The sequence below is a fragment of the Panthera leo genome, chromosome D3 (genome assembly GCF_018350215.1).
Source record: "Panthera leo isolate Ple1 chromosome D3, P.leo_Ple1_pat1.1, whole genome shotgun sequence".
In the NCBI taxonomy this organism is placed as follows: Eukaryota; Metazoa; Chordata; class Mammalia; order Carnivora; family Felidae; genus Panthera; species Panthera leo.
In genome coordinates this window covers 15,872,542-15,889,256 of record NC_056690.1, presented here as the reverse complement: position 1 = coordinate 15,889,256, position 16,715 = coordinate 15,872,542, and the positions used below count along the sequence as shown (strand labels likewise).

General features: G+C 45.4%; 1 protein-coding gene across 14 annotated transcripts in view; it reads left to right on the top strand.

Moving 5' to 3' along the window:
* Nucleotides 1–16,715, top strand: part of CIT (citron rho-interacting serine/threonine kinase) — a 168,862-nt gene that overhangs the window by 102,518 nt on the left and 49,629 nt on the right. For all 14 annotated transcript variants that reach the window (XM_042911697.1, XM_042911708.1, XM_042911707.1 and 11 more), the window contains 4 exons: nucleotides 2,596–2,712; nucleotides 3,703–3,812; nucleotides 4,820–4,994; nucleotides 8,909–9,106. In XM_042911697.1, the coding sequence (XP_042767631.1) occupies nucleotides 2,596–2,712; nucleotides 3,703–3,812; nucleotides 4,820–4,994; nucleotides 8,909–9,106 (600 nt within the window). The remainder of the gene's footprint in view (nucleotides 1–2,595; nucleotides 2,713–3,702; nucleotides 3,813–4,819; nucleotides 4,995–8,908; nucleotides 9,107–16,715) is intronic.

Genomic DNA, 16,715 nt, shown 5'->3' with positions numbered 1-16,715 from the left:
GCTTGGAGCCTGCTTCGGATTCTGTGTCTCCCCCTCTATCTGCCCCTCCTCTGCTCATGCTCTGTCTCTCTCCCTCTCGAAAATAAACAAACATTAAAAAAATTTTTTTTTAATACAGAAAATTAACCCAGAAGTGACCTCAATGTGTTGTAGTATGACCCCCTACTCAGTGTATTTTAAACTTTATATACCAGTCCTTTTGGTTTGCGTTCTTACAGGCTTCCCAACTTTTACCTTTGGAATAAACCAACTTCCAGAAAATTGTGAGAATGCAGTCCACTAGCACCTGTGCACGATGAAAATAACCATTCTTAAAATTCATTCTGGGGCCGCCTGGGTGGCTCAGTCGGTTAAGTGTCTGACTCCTGATATTGGCTCAGGTCATGATCTCACGGTTTGTGGGTTCGAGCCCCACATCGGGCTCTGTGCTAAATGTGGAGTCTGCTTGAGATTCTCTCTCTCTCTCTTTCTCTCAACTCTCTCTGTCCCACCCCTGCCTGCACATGCACACGTTCTCTCCCTCTCAAATAAATACATGTAAAAAAAATTAATTCTGTAATTTGGGTGAGTATATTGACCTTCCTGTCCAAAAGCCATGTTCTGTCTTAAATTGCTATAAATGTCTACAGTGGTTCTCCTATTTCAAGTTCCTTGCTTCCCCCCCCCCCCGCCATGCGTCTTTCCTCTTGTTCCTTCTGCCAGTTTAACCCTATCAGAGCCGAGGTGCGTGAGTTCTTGATCGAGGCCTGTTCCTCTATACCTGTCATTGGTATCCATCACGGTGCAGAGCTGAGGTTTTATTCTGAGCAGAGTCATCCTGCAAATGTGCTTCGTTGCTTTAGCACCTGATAAGCAGGAGCATACCTGGTCCAGATACTGTGTGGTCTCCACAGCCTTCTAGATGGGAAGAACTTTGTTTGATGGATCCTGGGGAATGTTATGGAAAGACTTGTTTTCTTCTGTCTTCCCTACTGGGAATCTTTATGAAACCATTTCTTTTTAGCCTGCTCTGCTTTGTGCTTCCTGTTTCCAGCCTCTCTAAGGCCATTTTAGTCATAATTCTGATCATACCCTAGATTCTGTCCTTTTCTTGTTCGTAATTTTAGAATCACACCCCGCCATCCTAGAGAACGGGCCACTTATCCTGTTGAGCTGCTCCCCTCCTCCCTTGACCTGTCCTCCACCTTTTGTTCTTCTCCACAAACTCTCATTCTATTTTTTTCATCAGTCGGTTCTAGTTTAAAGCCCTCTTTGAAATCTGTTCTTTCCTTTCTGTATCATGCGAACCCCCTCCCTGCTGACTGGCTCTTTTTAGGGACGACATCCCATGAGCTACGAAGGTCCCTTCACAATAGACATTGTGGGAAAGGCCGATTTCAATCCCCTCTGTGACCCCAATTCTTTCAGCTTCTTCCCAATATCAGAAGCAGTTGGTGTCATTCAGAAAAGGCAGAGTGGATTCTCTGTGTTGAGAAATACAGGGCAGTGGTCAAAGGCTCGGGCAAGTTATGTGACGTCGTCTTCCTTTTTCTCCTTTCTTTCTCACTCGTTGTTTTGGCAACTGGTCGGGCTGTGTGTGCCTCGCGGAACATTAGATCAAGCTGGTAGATGGTGACACCATTACTGTTTTATTTTTTCCTCTTGGGAACAGTAGGTGCTTGCAGTGGCGTTCTCGGCCCTGAGAACACATGATTTCTCTTCCCCTGAGAAAAGGTTTCTCTTTCCAGTGCCTTCCCCCCCACCAACTCCCAGCTGGATCAGAGGAAAGAACGGAGGAAAGAGGCTTTTTTTTTTCCTCTCTCTCTTTTATGTTGTCTTTTCAAACTATTGACTCTCCACCTACTTTATCGGTGGGCAGAATCCTCCTGTCTGCGTCTCTTTCTGAACATCAGCCTTGGTCACATGGACGCCCTCGGCTTTCAGCTTTGTGTCCTTCCGTACACAGCCTTGGAGATATCTAGATTAAATCTGCACAGATTAAGAGCAGGCAGTGTTCTGAAAACTGGTGCATTGACTACGATAGAGTTGTCCTGAGGTAATATCTGCAGATTGTAAACTCTGGGGAGAGAGCTTTTTTTCTCTCATTTTGGAGTCTCCTTCCACTGAGGATATACCTCTTTTGAGTCTTTTTGGCTGCTGATTTTATTTATTTTTTTTGTAATGTTTATTTATTTTTGAGAGAGAGAGACAGAGCACAAGCAGGGGAGGGGCAGAGAGAGAGGGAGGCACAGAATCCAAAGCAGGTTCCAGGCTCTGAGCTGTCAGCACAGAGTCCCATGCGGGGCTCGAACCCACGAAGTGCGAGATCATGGCCTGAGCCAAAGTCGGGCTGTCAACTGACTGAGCCACCCAGGCACCCCTGGCTGCTGATTTTAAAATAAGTTCTTAGCTCAAGTCTGCTATTACTTGCCATTTGATGGTCATATCTGACTTCTTACCCTCGTCCCAGCTCATAAGCAAACTCCTAGTCTCCCTCTTTGCCCCAGAACTTTCTTGGCCTCTTCATTCCTCCTCTTTCTTTTCCCGAGTGCCCCTGGTTAGTCTACCCTGTTCAACTTTGCTACTCAGGACACTGATTTCTTTTGTTTCTCATAGGTGTTGGACAACCAGATAAAGAAAGACCTGGCCGATAAAGAGACTCTGGAGAATCTGATGCAGAGACACGAAGAGGAGGCCCACGAGAAGGGCAAAATTCTCAGTGAGCAGAAGGCGGTAGGTATAAGGAATCACAAAGCCAGTTTTCAAAGGAGGGTTTTTGAAACATGCCTGGAATCACACACACGCAAGGGGAGTCCGTTCCAGCTGATGAATTATTCTTCCTGCTTAATCCTGTGGAGTTCCTTGCCCACAGAAGGTTCTCTGCAGCTCCTTCCTCTCCTAAAAGCAGTAGGGGTGGTGGCTCAGGGTGGCCAATTTTGCCTTTCATACTCTTCTTGAAGGACTCACGCTGGTCTATGATTAGCGTTGTCCTTCACAAGGCCACCTGACAAACCGCCCAGTGGCCCTAGGTCATCCTTAAGTGCCTCCTTCCTACGCGCATTCGCTGCTTTCCTTCCTAACCCGTGTAGGCGTGGGTTTTAGAAAGCTTCCACTCCTCAGGTTCACCTGTGGTGCTTGTTAATCCACCTGCGACCTCAGACCCCACAGGGACTTGTCACATCAGAGTCTCTAAGGGAGGGTCCTGGGAAGTTGTATTTTTAACCAGCACCTTTCCCTCCTCCTCCCTGATTCTTATGATTTATTAAGTTGGCAAAACTTTGATGTAGAGTATCTAGGCAACGGTGGCCGGGTATGGAGGGATCGCTTAGAAAACGACAGCCCCATGGGCGATGAGAAACATGAGTTTGCAGGTTCAAGTTAGAGGCTCTGGCAGGCCCAGGGCCCATGCAGATGACACAGGGTTTAATGAGGCCTGCTTCTTCACAGAATGACGGGTTCCTAAGTTGGTCCTTCTATGTGGTTTTAATGCAGGCGGCTTGGGTAGTGTGGGGATGTGTCATCTCTTTTGGAGAAAACTGAGTGCCATTGTCTGGGCAGTAAGACCTGTGACCCTCAGGGTACAGTCCAGTCACCTCCCTTGTTACCTCTGGTCAGATCGCCTACATTTCAGAGGAGCCTTTTACCCGGCCCCACGGCCTGAGTTAATCTCATTCTGGTAGAACTGTCTGTGTGTGAGGTTTCAAAGGCCGCCCTGTGTTTCAGATGATCAATGCTATGGATTCCAAGATCAGATCCCTGGAACAGAGGATTGTGGAACTCTCAGAAGCCAATAAACTTGCAGCAAACAGCAGTCTTTTTACCCAGAGGAACATGTAAGTATTCACATTCTACCTGCGTGCATGATGACACATTGGTCTTCTCTCCTGGGGCATAAACTTCATTCTTCTGTCTGATGAAGCCAGAGCAGATTTAATTACTTCTGTAGTTTGTCCCAGACCTGGTTATACTTGTGTAACTTTGCCTTCTTTTACATGTCATTCTGCCATGCCCTTTCTTTGGAGCTGGGTTTTCTTAAATACTTCAAATTGCCAACAGATTTCAGAGTGCTTTGCTCTCTCTAATGAGGGCTGTTAATAGGTGGCTTTTGGAAAGCTGTGGTCCTTGTTCCCCAGACTTGCCTCCCATGATTAGCCTGGTTGGGCCATCCGTCCCGCTGGTAAGTCAGGCCCGGGGGCATGAGGTTTGTAAGGATTCCCCGTGTTCTAGGAGAACTTTGATTTTAATCTTCTCCCCCAAAGAATTAGCATCTCCGGGACTTTGTTCCCCCCTTAGATACGTCTCTTGAGAGATCTAAAACATTCCCATTTTCACCTAAACCGGCTTAGTAGGCCGCTTTTGGGTCTTTAAGTCATTCTAGGTTCTGATACTTGTGAGCAGTCTGGTGGGGAGGTGAGCAAGGCCTGTGGACAAGCGGAAGGAGTACCTTCCTTCTCCTCATCGCTCTTTCTTCCCCAGGGCCTGCCTTCGTGAGTTTTGGGGCAGTCTTGTACTCTAAAGTGGCCCCTTTCTGCTCCTAGACAGACTCAAAAAAAAAAAGTCTACCATAGGAGGGAAATGTTAGTGTCCCTTGCATCCCCTGGGACCTTCCTGTAGCCAATAGATGAGGGCCTCTGAACAGTGAGGACCGAATGGGCCCCAGCCCCCCAAACTGGGATCATGCACACGAGGCTGAGTCCAGACCAAGCTAACCTGGCAATGACCATCCATGCCCACTTACAGAGACGTGCTGCTCTCTGTTTCTGTGTGCCCCTTCTGAGCGAACGTGCTCACCTCTAACAAGACTGTGATTTTGCTTGGCTCCTCCCACCACCCCCACCAGGAAGGCCCAGGAAGAGATGATTTCAGAACTCAGGCAGCAGAAGTTCTACCTGGAGACACAGGCAGGGAAACTGGAGGCCCAGAACCGAAAGCTGGAGGAGCAGCTGGAGAAAATCAGCCACCAAGACCACAGCGACAAGAACCGGCTGCTGGAGCTGGAGACGAGGCTGAGGGAGGTGAGAGCGAGGGGCCCTCCCCCAGGAGGATTCGCTGGGGGGTGGGGCTCCAAACCCAGCCAGGTGTCAAGCGTCCGTCAGTCAGTATACACACGAGAGGTGTCATGCGTCCCCGATCTGGGTTAGAGTCCCACTTGCACTTGTGAGTTTTGTAACCTTGGGTAGCCTGGTTCTCTCTGCGCTTCAGGTCTCTCATCTGTCAGATGGCCATGATAATGGATCTTCCCGCTAGGGTCACATGAGGATGATGTAAACGGGTGTGTTTTTCAAACTGGAGCCGGGAGGGCAGAGTGATTCCTCCCTTATCCTGATTTAGCAAGGGTCACGAGGGTCATGTATTTGACTGAGTCCATGCTTGGGAGTTTAGCACTCGGGTACGTAGGGTGGCTTCATGACAGTGGAGCGGTCTCCTAGTGACAGCGGAAGATGAAAAGACAAATCTAAATCTTAGGTTTGATGGAAGGTGGTTCACTTCAGAGATATAAGGAAGCTGGGAAACATAGCCAAGTTTTGGGGAGGAAAATACAACACATTTGGTTGTAGACACATTGAGGGTGATTGAGGCTGTGAAGTTACATGTGGAACAGTACTCACTGTGTATTTGTTAAATGCCTTGCTATGTGCCAGCAGTGGTGATAAGACAGACCCCATCTCTGGTCTTGGGGGCTGTCGGCTCGCAGGCAGGGTTGGCTGGTTGGACAGAGGAGTGCAGGAGAGGGGTCGTCGGGAGTAGGACATCCCAGCTGGGAGAGGAGACACAGTTCCCGGAGCCTCGTAGGTCTTGGGTAGTTGTGATGGAATTCTTCAAGGAGCAGATGGTCTCTCTCAAGGAAAAGGCTGTTAAGCAGACAGAGGTCTGAGGACTAACCTTGGGGAATACTCATGGGTTTTTTTTGTACTGCAGCGTGAAAATGAGGCCAGTCCCCCAAAGGACAGGAAAAAAAAATGCATTGTCTCGTGTTTTTCAAGGGTGGTCCAGGTGTACATGGGTCCTTTAGGATCATCTGGTGTGTCTTTTGAAATGCAGATTCCTGGGTCTCTTAGCTTTTTTTGAATGAAATAGGATGTGGGGAGACAGGGGGAGCTGGGATTTGCATTTTTAGCAGTCTCCAGGTGATTCTGACACTTCCAGAATGGTGGTTCTGGGTTGTCCGGAAGCCTTGGATGGTGGTTTAAGTTTTATTATCCAGGCTATATTTTTACTGTTCAGTAAGTTTAACAACATTTCCCTGTGGTGTCAGCCTTAAGAGTGTGAGTGTAAATAACTCTGATTTCTTTGAGCGTGGGAACACTGGCTGTCTTGCCTTCCCTTTCCACAAATGTCTCTCTTACTGCGGCACCTGTCCTGCCTCTGTCGCTCATCTGGACAATTAAAATGCCCCAGGAAAAACGAGTTGCTTTTTTCTTTTCCCTTGAATCTGTTTTTTTTTTTTTTTTCCTTTTGAATCGATCCAGCTAGCTCCCCCAAGGAAGGTGGGGCAACCTAGAACGTTTATAGGAGGCTCAGTGCTGTCACACCCCCTGGGAGTTCTGGAGCTTAGCTTTAAACATAACAAGGCTGGTCCACCTTCTCTGCTGCCTGCTGCTGCTGAGTTTGGGGGCAGAGGCCTCTCCACCTTAGAGGGCCCTGGGCCTCCCCGACCCTGTGTGTGCAGTGTGAGGTCTTCCCTAGCGAAGTGTGTGGAGTGGCAAAGGTGCAGGGCCCGGGCTGGGGGGGGGGACTCCTCCTGTCTTTTCATGGCGTCCTGCTCACCCACCTCCACATGACTCGCTGTCACCTGCCTCCCTTGGTTCTGCCAAGTGGTCTCGGGGGAATGTTTCAGCCCGCCGGTGGAGTCACTGCCTGCTCTGACTGCTGGCATATTAATAAGACAAACAGCAAGTAGCAGACTCTTGAGGCAGACTTCTGGGTTCGAAGCCAGCCCCGCCATTGCTGAGCTATGTGACATTTGCTCAGCCACTTAGTGTGTCAGCGCCACAGCGTGCTCGTGTGTCAAATGGAGGTGATAGTAAGCAGTGCCTCCCTCTCTGGGTTGTCACGGGATGAGATGAGCTAAAGGAGTGCCTGGCACCTTGCGGGTGAGCCCCGACGTTCACTGCCATCAGGTCGCCGCCATCTTCACAAGCGGGAGAGCGCAGCCTTGGCTTCAGCTGCCGCTGACTGACTGGCTAAGGGCTCCCAGATCTAGATCGCCAGCCCACACCTTTCTCGTGAGTCTCTGACCCACTGTCCCAGTAGAGGTTAGTTAGACACCTCCACCTGGATGTCTCCCTCGCTGCCCAAGTTCATCACATCAACACCGAATTTCTTACCTTTCTCCTCAGACCGGCTCTTCTCATGTTCCCTGGTGTTCTCTGGCGTAACAGTGGTCTCACTGCGCAGAGCACCTGCCCAGAAGCTCAGGTGTCACTGTCAACTCCCCTCTGTCCTGTGTCTCTTGCCCCACCTCAAATGCACCACAAAATCTTGTTGGCTCTGTAGGCTTAATCTTTTATAAGCCTTCTCTTCATCCTTAAGGGACTTGGGTGTCACCTTTTCCAGGGACCCTTCTCTGGATAGAACATCTCCTTTGCGTCCCCCTGGCCTTCTTTGTCTAGATCGTCACGTTGTGTACCTCTTGGAAGAACCAGTTAGACAGTGAACTTTCTGAGGGCAGCAGACACCTCTTATTTGCTTGACGTCCCCAAAGTCTGACACAGGGTCTGGTCCCTAGGACAACCTTGTCAGTGTTTGTTAGGTCAGTAGATTAGGCCATGGTCTCCCACATCTTTATGCCTTTGGATGTCTTGGTTCCTCTGCTTGGAATTTTCTTTCCTGTTTGCTCATTTGGCTCCTGTAAATTCTTCAATAAGTACACTGAGAGTTACCTTCTTTATTCTCCACTGTGTGCCCACGACGTCCCTACACATTCTGACCGTTACACTTGACCACATATATGGTAATGGTTGGTTTTCATTTCTCCTCCAACTCAGAGGCAGAAACTGTCTTTCCTCTTCATATTCCTTTTTATGTGGAAGTTGCTGAGTAAACTCTTCTTGAATGAATGAAACATTGAGTAGATAGAAGGATAGATGGGCAGATGGAGGAAAGAATGATTAGCTCACAATGTGACCTAATGTGGGTTACCTAATGCGAACAAATCAGAGCAGGAATTCATTGAACTGAACAGAATCAATTCAATTGAGTTGAACAGAATTCAATTCTGGTTGTTTCATTTTTATCCCAATTGTAAAGGTGTCCTTGTTACCAATATGGTGTTATTTATAGCCATTTACTTTTAAATGCTTTTTTTGTATTATTTTTTTTAAATTTTAGAGCATGAGTGGGGAAGAGAGGCGGGGGGGGGGGGCAGGGAGAGAGAGAATGAGAGAGAGAGAGAGAGAGAGAGAGATTGGAAGAGAGGGAGAATCGCAAGCAGGCTCCATGCTCAGCGTGGAGCCCGACGCAGGGCTCGATCCCACAACCCTGGGATCATGACCTGAGTCAAAATTAGAAGTTGGGCGCTCAACTGACTGAGCCACCCAAGCACCCCTTAAATGCTTTTCTAATTAGAGTATTTGTCATACTTTTCATTTGAGACTCTTGCCGTGTGCTTTTTCTTCTGAAGCCTCCCCAAGCCTTTGAATATTTGGAAGTAAGGGATGCTTCGTATAGACATTCTCTTACACGTTCTTACTTCTGGTCATTTTTGAGACTCCTGAAGTCAGGTCCATCTTACGGCATTTCCTCCCTCTCAGTTGAGTGCTGAGAATTTGAATCCATGACCACATCAGTCAACCAAGATGTAGGCTGAACGGCCAGTTGCGTCTCAGCTAGTTAGGGTCAGTCAGTTAGCTTGACTAGTCGGTTGCGTTCTCTGTAGTTAGGGTCAACTGACCGTGAGTGTGTGTGTCTCTCTCTCCGCCCCTCTCAGGTCAGTCTAGAGCACGAGGAGCAGAAACTGGAGCTGAAGCGTCAGCTCACAGAGCTGCAACTCTCCCTGCAAGAGCGCGAGTCCCAGCTGACGGCCCTGCAGGCGGCCCGGGCGGCCCTGGAGAGCCAGCTTCGCCAGGCCAAGACCGAGCTGGAGGAGACGACGGCGGAGGCGGAAGAAGAGATCCAGGCGCTCACGGTAGGCCTGGGGACGGGCACCTTCAGGCTCCTCCAGGCCTCAGCCGGCACGAGCATGGCGCTGAGGAGACCTGCTCCCGCATAGAAATCCCAAGAGAGAAAAAGCAATCCCTTAGAGATATGTAATGAGCAGAAAGCGGGCTTACATAAGCTCCTCCCTCATGAGAATTGGTATACTGCATCAACTGGTTAACATCTGACCTTTTCTTAGTATCTTGAGAAGTTCCTCTTCTATTTATACGTCTTCCCTCTTTTTAAAATAATCATCATTGTATTTAAAATTTTAGTTTGAGCCGAAGTCCATTTTCCTGGATCTTCTACTTAGGTTTCAATAATCGTTAAAAAAAAAAAAAAAAAAAAAAAAAATCTTCTACCTTATCGTAGTCTTTCTACCACATTTCTATATTTGTATTGGTTAGCCTCATTTGTGTTACTTTTTTTTTTTTTTTAAAGCTGTACATTCTGCTTCAAGTCTTATGTACGCATCTCGTATGTTCTGGATGGAAAAGATTCTTCTGAATGAGAGTCTTTCTCTAAGAGGGACCTGGCCTCTCTGCTCATTGTGAGACACTAGTTTATTCAACTGAAGAGTGTGTTTAGGAAGTAGAACTTGAGGAGAAGGGAGGGTGACGCTGGATTTAGACCTTAGTTCTTTCTGGAAGTCTAAAAATAGGACGTTTTGGGTCAATTTCCCACAGTTGATCCTTCTCATGGGGGCTGACCCAGGCTGGTAAAACTGACAAGAATCTTACATATAAAAGGCCAGCGTATCAACTTCCAGTGGAAAAAAGAACCACCGAGCTGCCTGGGATACTCCGGGTGGCTAATCTTCACATTTTTTCCCCCTTTCAGAGAAGTCTTCTCAAAAACCTCATTTCTCCTGGAAGGGCCGCTTGGTGGACCTGGACTCGGCACAGAAAGCCGAAGGCGTTTAATGGCTAGTATCAGCCAAGCAAGTACATCGGTGGTAGTAACATAGTGTACTTGCCAAGTGCACAGACACAGTCATGCCTGCTGGTCAGGGTACCCTCTTCCGTGGGCAGGGCACAATGCAGCTGATTGGGTTTTAGTGTTTTCTAAAATAAGGTAGCTCGGTGGGTACCTTATTCACTCTGATTCATCTTGGATGCCGTCCCCATTTCCATCAGCGAACATCTCAGCATCTCTTAGAGTGGGGTTACTTCTACAGATGGCCATGCACATTTGTTGCTTATGATTTACCCTGTTTGAAAGTAATGTGTGTACTTCTTTTTCTTTTTAAAAACCGATCTCATCCTTAGAAGTTACCTTCTGTTGTTGGCTTTGGGGACCCCATTATCTGAACCAAATTGGGAGCGTGATCTGACAGTGCCAGGCTCCTTATAGACCCGTCTAGGGCAAGGGGGGTTCCGGGATCCTGGGGATACGGATTAACTCCTGCATAGGAAGTACGTGTGCGTCCCAGATTTTCCAGGACTTTCACCAAGTTCAGATATTGATTGCAACCTTAATTTCTATTGTCCCCGTGAGAACACTCATTATGTGATATGCCATGTGTCCTCAGTACTTGGTTTGGCGAACAAAACAGTCACGATATCTTTTTATTTATACTCTGCCTTGTTTCAAAATGGATTCAGAGCAGTTTGGGAAGATATAAAACAGTATAACAAGATAAAATAAGAAAGAAAAGGCATAGAGAAAATAAGTCTATATAAGAAAAATATGGAGGTAGGAATGAAATGAATATAAAAGACTGTGTGCCAAGAAGACTTATGTGCTTTCTGGAACTGGGTAGATGAGGAGGGAGACAGCCAGATAGCATTTCTTAGCTGCTAAAGGAGGCACCTAAAATCTTACCACGGTTATATTGAATGCATTGTATATTAATATTGTCCCCCCTGTATGAACCACCCACGCTCTGAAAGATAGAGGAGACACCAGTAATCTAATCCATACTTAATGAATCCTCACCATGTGCCTAGTGCTGTGTCTTTAGCCTTTTCTCCCCAGGGGATTGGCCTGTAATTCCTCAAATCCTTTTACTTTGGAGCGGAGGAGAAGGACACATTTATCTCACTGCTCTGTTGGGATTGGGAGGGAGGGTGGTGGCATCTTATCCTGCCCATTCAGAAGGAGGAGGGTATAAAATAGAGCATGTGTCACTGCTGTTTATCTGTGGGGAAATTAGTCTTTAAATCCTGCCTTGCTGCTGGTTGGAATGTGCTGTGTCTAATGGCTGCTGGAAGCCTTCACAGCAGCAAGTCACGACTTAATTTAGTCAGATGAGATCACTGCCTCCGAGCATCTTATGAAAAAAATAAAGAAACAAACCTCCCTAAGTCTAGAAACTAGGGCTCTACCACCCTTGCAGATGAAGATGCCTTGGAAAACAGGGCTTTTTTTCAAAGTGATGGCAGGGAAAAATACCTTACAGCTGTTTGTAGCCTATTGTGCAGGAATCCAAACCCCATATCAACTTGCCTCAGTCCAGTTTTGAGGCCATGGGTCTTCCCCCTGCCCCTCTCTTCGATTATGTCCCATGGACGTGGTGATGGACCCCATGCAGCTGTTGCCTGAATGGCTTTGTTGAATTTGTTCTGAAGAATGTATTTTCCGAAAGAAAGAGAAAATGGCCATAGATGCAGTACCCTGACTCGGTCTCATTGTTCAGGCCCAAGTTCGGGCCCCCCACATAAGCATCAGTCAAATTAAATCAGCTGGACCTAAAATGGTCTAGGAGATTTGCGAACTTCATAGCAGGCTGTTTTACCAATAAAAGAGAATAGTCAAATGGGCTATTGTTGCTTAATTTTAAGAGGCAGCCATCTCCTGGCCAGGGTAGGGAGCAGTTACTCTGGCTTCTGCCCCTGGAGCAGATTAGATGCAACCCAGTACCGTTGACTCCCTCCACTGCAGAAGTGCTTTGGGGCCCACTGGGAAGCGACTGTCGGTCTCCTTCGTGTTTTCTTGCTACCCACTCCAACTTTAGCCATCCTGTCAATTGAGTTTGCTTGGAGATTCACTGGCCATCAAAAGTGGAGAATGAATCAAGGTGGAGGCCAACAGGAGAGTCATATTTAAACAAAAAGCCATGCTTTTAAGGTGCTTCAATGCTTCTTGGTGGAAGAGAGAATTTTCCACCTCGACTTGATATTTAAGACCCCATCCCTTCATCTGAGGAAGAGAATTTGATGTTCCTTGACATGTTTCTTGCACACTTTAGAGCAGACAGATGTGTGATGTGATGTGCCATTCCGAATGTGGATGCAGGGAAAGGCGTGGTGTAGGCACCGTGTACATCAGCATTGACTCCACGACGCATGCCTCGTGTCCCTGTCCTCACGTTCTTTTACTGATTTGGTTAAATGACTAATGCTGCATAATCAAGAGTCCAAAGCTAGAGGCACTAATGAAAGGAGTGATCCAGCATAGCGTGATCATGGGATCCCAATGTCATCCTCTTTGGTTTGTTAAAATCATGAGTCTGCATACTCTCATTTGTTTTACATAAATATCAATCCTTGTATTTAATTAAGCAAGCCACTGGCATGATAAGCAAGATACAGAATTGGGGGCATGTGTGGAAGCCTGAGTGTTCTAGAATCCTGACCATGGGCCCCAAAAGATGGTCAGACATCTAAACACTAGTTTCCTTTCTCCAGTTCTGCATGGAATTTTTCTCTCATCAAGACTGCATTAAATTCTCTTTTTTTCTTCCTCTTGTAACTTTCTTTAAATCAGTGAAGACCTAAGTACTCCTAAAAAAGAGTGCCTCTCTAGTCTTTAGGCTGTAGCCTGTGCATTCTTCCTAATTGCCCCCCAACCCTTAGGTCAGCAGTTCTCAAAGTGGGGTCAGAGGATCCCTTGGGGTTCCCCAAATTCATATTATTTTCTTTTTTTTTTTTTAATTTTTTTTTTTAACGTTTATTTATTTTTGAGACAGAGAGAGACAGAGCATGAACAGGGAAGGAGCAGAGAGAGAGGGAGACACAGAATCTGAAACAGGCTCCAGGCTCTGAGCTGTCAGCACAGAGCCCGACAGGGGGCTCGAACTCACGGACCGCGAGATCATGACCTGAGCCGAAGTCGGACGCTTAACCGACCAAGCCACCCAGGCGCCCCTATTTTCATAATAATACTAAGATGTCATTTGGCATTTTTCAGTGTGTTAACATTTGCATTGGTGGTGCAAAAGCAATGCTATTTTAAAAGAAAGAATAAATGTTTGAAAAAAAATCTCCATTTTAATTTCTTAAGTGATAAATATAGATAAATATAACCCACATAAACAAAAGCTCTTCAGGGTCCTTTGAAGAGTGTAAATATTTATTCCCCGTAGCACCTGATATCCAATTAACACTCAAGTATTTCATTAAGAGAATCTAAAGACTGTCTTACATATTTTCTTATCTTTATATACAGTATTGTGTGAACTTTTGTTGTGTGCTTGCTTTACAACTTATTTCAAAGAAACATAAAACATGTTTCTTGACATTTTCTTGCTCAGATCAGTTCAATAATTGTTAAATGCTTATAGAATCTCCAGCAGTCATAATAGGATCAGTTCTACATTTTGTGTTTATATTTCACAGTCAATGATAAATCAAGTCATAATGATCCTCAAAGAGGATTGCCATTTGATATGTCAGAATGATCCAGAGGCCTCATAATGGTAGATTTTAATGGAAATGAAACAGTATTAGTGATTGAAATATCAGACTACATTGGGGGAAGTTAAACACGTTTTTAAAGGAGTAGTGTTATTTGGAAAATCTATTAATAAAAAAGTTGAATAGGGCCTCTCTTCCTAAGTCAAGGCCAGTGAGTTTTTTCATGGTCACTGCTTAGGCTTTGAAGAAGTTCATTTTGAAGGAGTTCACTCTACTGTCAGCTTCCCGTTTCTGTCTTTGAGAGATTTCACACCAAATAGTCATTTAAATCAGGGGTTGGCAGGCAACAGCCAATGGGCCAAATTCAGTATGCTCCCTCTTTTATGTAAATAAAGTTTTATTGGAATACCCACTTGTTTTCACATTGTGTATGGCTGTTTTTCTGCTATGAGATCAGAGTTGAGTAGTTGTGAGAGAGACCGAATGGCTCTCAAAGCCAAAAATATTTACTGCCTGGTCCTTTAAAGAAAAAAATTTGCTCATTCATGCTCTTAGGTTTGTTAACGTAGGGCCTTATTCTTCCTAGGGAGAATCCATGCCTTTTGTCCTTGATGATTAGTAAGTGTACTCGAGGGAGTTGGATGGTCTTTGGGGGCCAGGCTGCTGCTTACAGCAGATGAGATTTCAGTGGTAGAACCATGTTCCCATTTTGGATAAATGGTATTCATGCCCCATTAAATCAGTAAATCTCTTGTATGATTGTTGGGCCTGAAGCAGATTGATTTTTGGGAAAAAAGATAGTCTGATAAGTTTTCCATAAAAACGTGGGCTAATTATGTGGAGAGTCGATTCTTTTTTTTTTTTTTTTTTTTTTTTTTAACGTTTATTCATTTTTGAGAGACACAGAGTGTGAGTGGAGGAGGGGCAGAGAGAGAGGGAGACACAGAATCCGAAGCAGGCTCCACGTTCTGAGCTGTCAGCACAGAGCCCAATGTGGGGCTTGAGCCCATGAACCATGAGATCATGACCTGAGCTCAAGTCTGATACTTAACCAACTGAGCCACCCAGGCACCCCTGGAGAGTTGATTCCAAATGATAACTTTTTATTTATGAATCTGTGAGTCTGTACAGCCTAAAAACAAAACATTTTCCAAGTGCTCTTTAATCTTTTGTGTAGATGTATATTTCTGGTTTTCATTTTCCTTTTGCCTGAAGGACTTTCTTTACCATTTCTTACAGTGAAGGTGGCAAATTCCTTCAGCTTTTCTATATCTGAAGAAGTCTTTAATTTCACCTTCATTTTTGAAGGGTATTTTTGCTGGGTATATAATTTAGATTGACAAATTTTAAGAGTTTTTTTGTTTGTTTGTTTTCCCTTTCAGTGCTTTAAAGATGTTCTACTGACTTCTAACTTGCTTTAGCCCCCTTTCCCTCCCCGTTTTTTAACCCACTTTTTGGTGAGAAATATGACTTCCATTTCTCTGTATGTAACTTGTGTTTTTCTCTGACTGGCTTTAAGCTTTTTCTCTTTATTACTAATTTTACTCAGTTTGATAGTGAGGTGATGTAGCTTAATTTTCTTCATGTTTCTTGTGCTTGGGGTTCTTTGAACTTTTTGCATCTGTGGGTTTATGGTTTATCTGCTGTTATAAATTTATAATATTAATTTATGGCAAGTAGACATACTAGAGAATACATCAAAGCTCTAAAAGAGAGAGAGAGAGTGCAAGCTGGGGAGGGGCAGAGAGAGAGGGAGACACAGAATCCAAAGCAGGCTCCAAGCTCTGAGCTGTCAGCACAGAGCCTGACGAGGCAAACCCATGAACACGAGATCATGACCTGAGCCAAAGTCCGACGCTTAACTGACTGAGCCACTCAGGTGCCCCACACCTCTAAAATTTTTGACTTAGTTCTTTTATAGACCTTCTGGTGGAGACTAATTTTTTTTACGAGAAAGGCCACTTTTGCCTTTGTCCCAAATTAGATTCTTCTTTGAGGTTTCATAGCTAAGCAAATGATACCCTGTCTCTCAAGTCAAAGATCTCTCAGGGCATCTTTGACCCTTCCTTTTCCAATGTCTGCAGCAAGTCTTATTTCCTATGCTTCCAAAAGAGAACTCACTTCCATCCACTTCTCTGTGCCTTGGCCGCCATCCTACTCCAGACCACCATCATCTCCTTCTTGAATGACAGCAACAGCCTCCTCTGGTTTCCGTGCTGCTTTCTATTTCTATTTCCGTGCTGTTTCCTATTTCTATCTGTTCTTCCTACAGCATCCACAAAGTGACAAGCAGATCATTTCCCTGTACTTTTTAAAATCTCCATTGGCTTCTGATTAATGGTATTTTGAATGAAACCCAGACTCCTTTCTGGGCCTTCAAGTGACTTGGTCCCTGCCTGCCTCTCTACCATAATCTTGGGCCACATTTTCCTTCTCTTGCTGTGCTTTAGCCAAAAATTGTTTGACCACTACCCACCGAGAATACATTTACCCTACAGTCTAATACAAGGGAGCATATATATATTCTTTCATTGATTCCAAAGTATGTAAAATCAGGATCCATCTTAGTCATAGCTGATATATGACTCTCTAGTCACATGGACATAAACATGTCATAGCTTATTCAACACCTTTTTTTTTTCTTAATGGTACATAAAATTGCCATGTCTTACAGTTGATAGCATCTTAAATGTAATGAATTATGGTATTGGAAACAGAAGTTTTCTGTGACAGTGCTTCACTATCCAAGGGCACATCCCAGTGTTGTCTATTCTTTTTTATTCCATTTCATTGGGTAAACCAAAACAGAAAAGCAACACACTTGTCATACTCGCTATTGGGTCGCAGCTTGAAGTTTGAAAAAGCCATTCAGGCCTTTTTTTGTTCATCGAATGTCCCAAACATTTTCTCACTTCAAGATTTGTGCCCTCTTCCTTTTCCTGTCCTTTGCCTGGCTGGCTCCCCATTGTCCTACAGGTGTCAGTTTAAGTGGCACCTCTTCAGAGAAGCCCTCCTTGACTA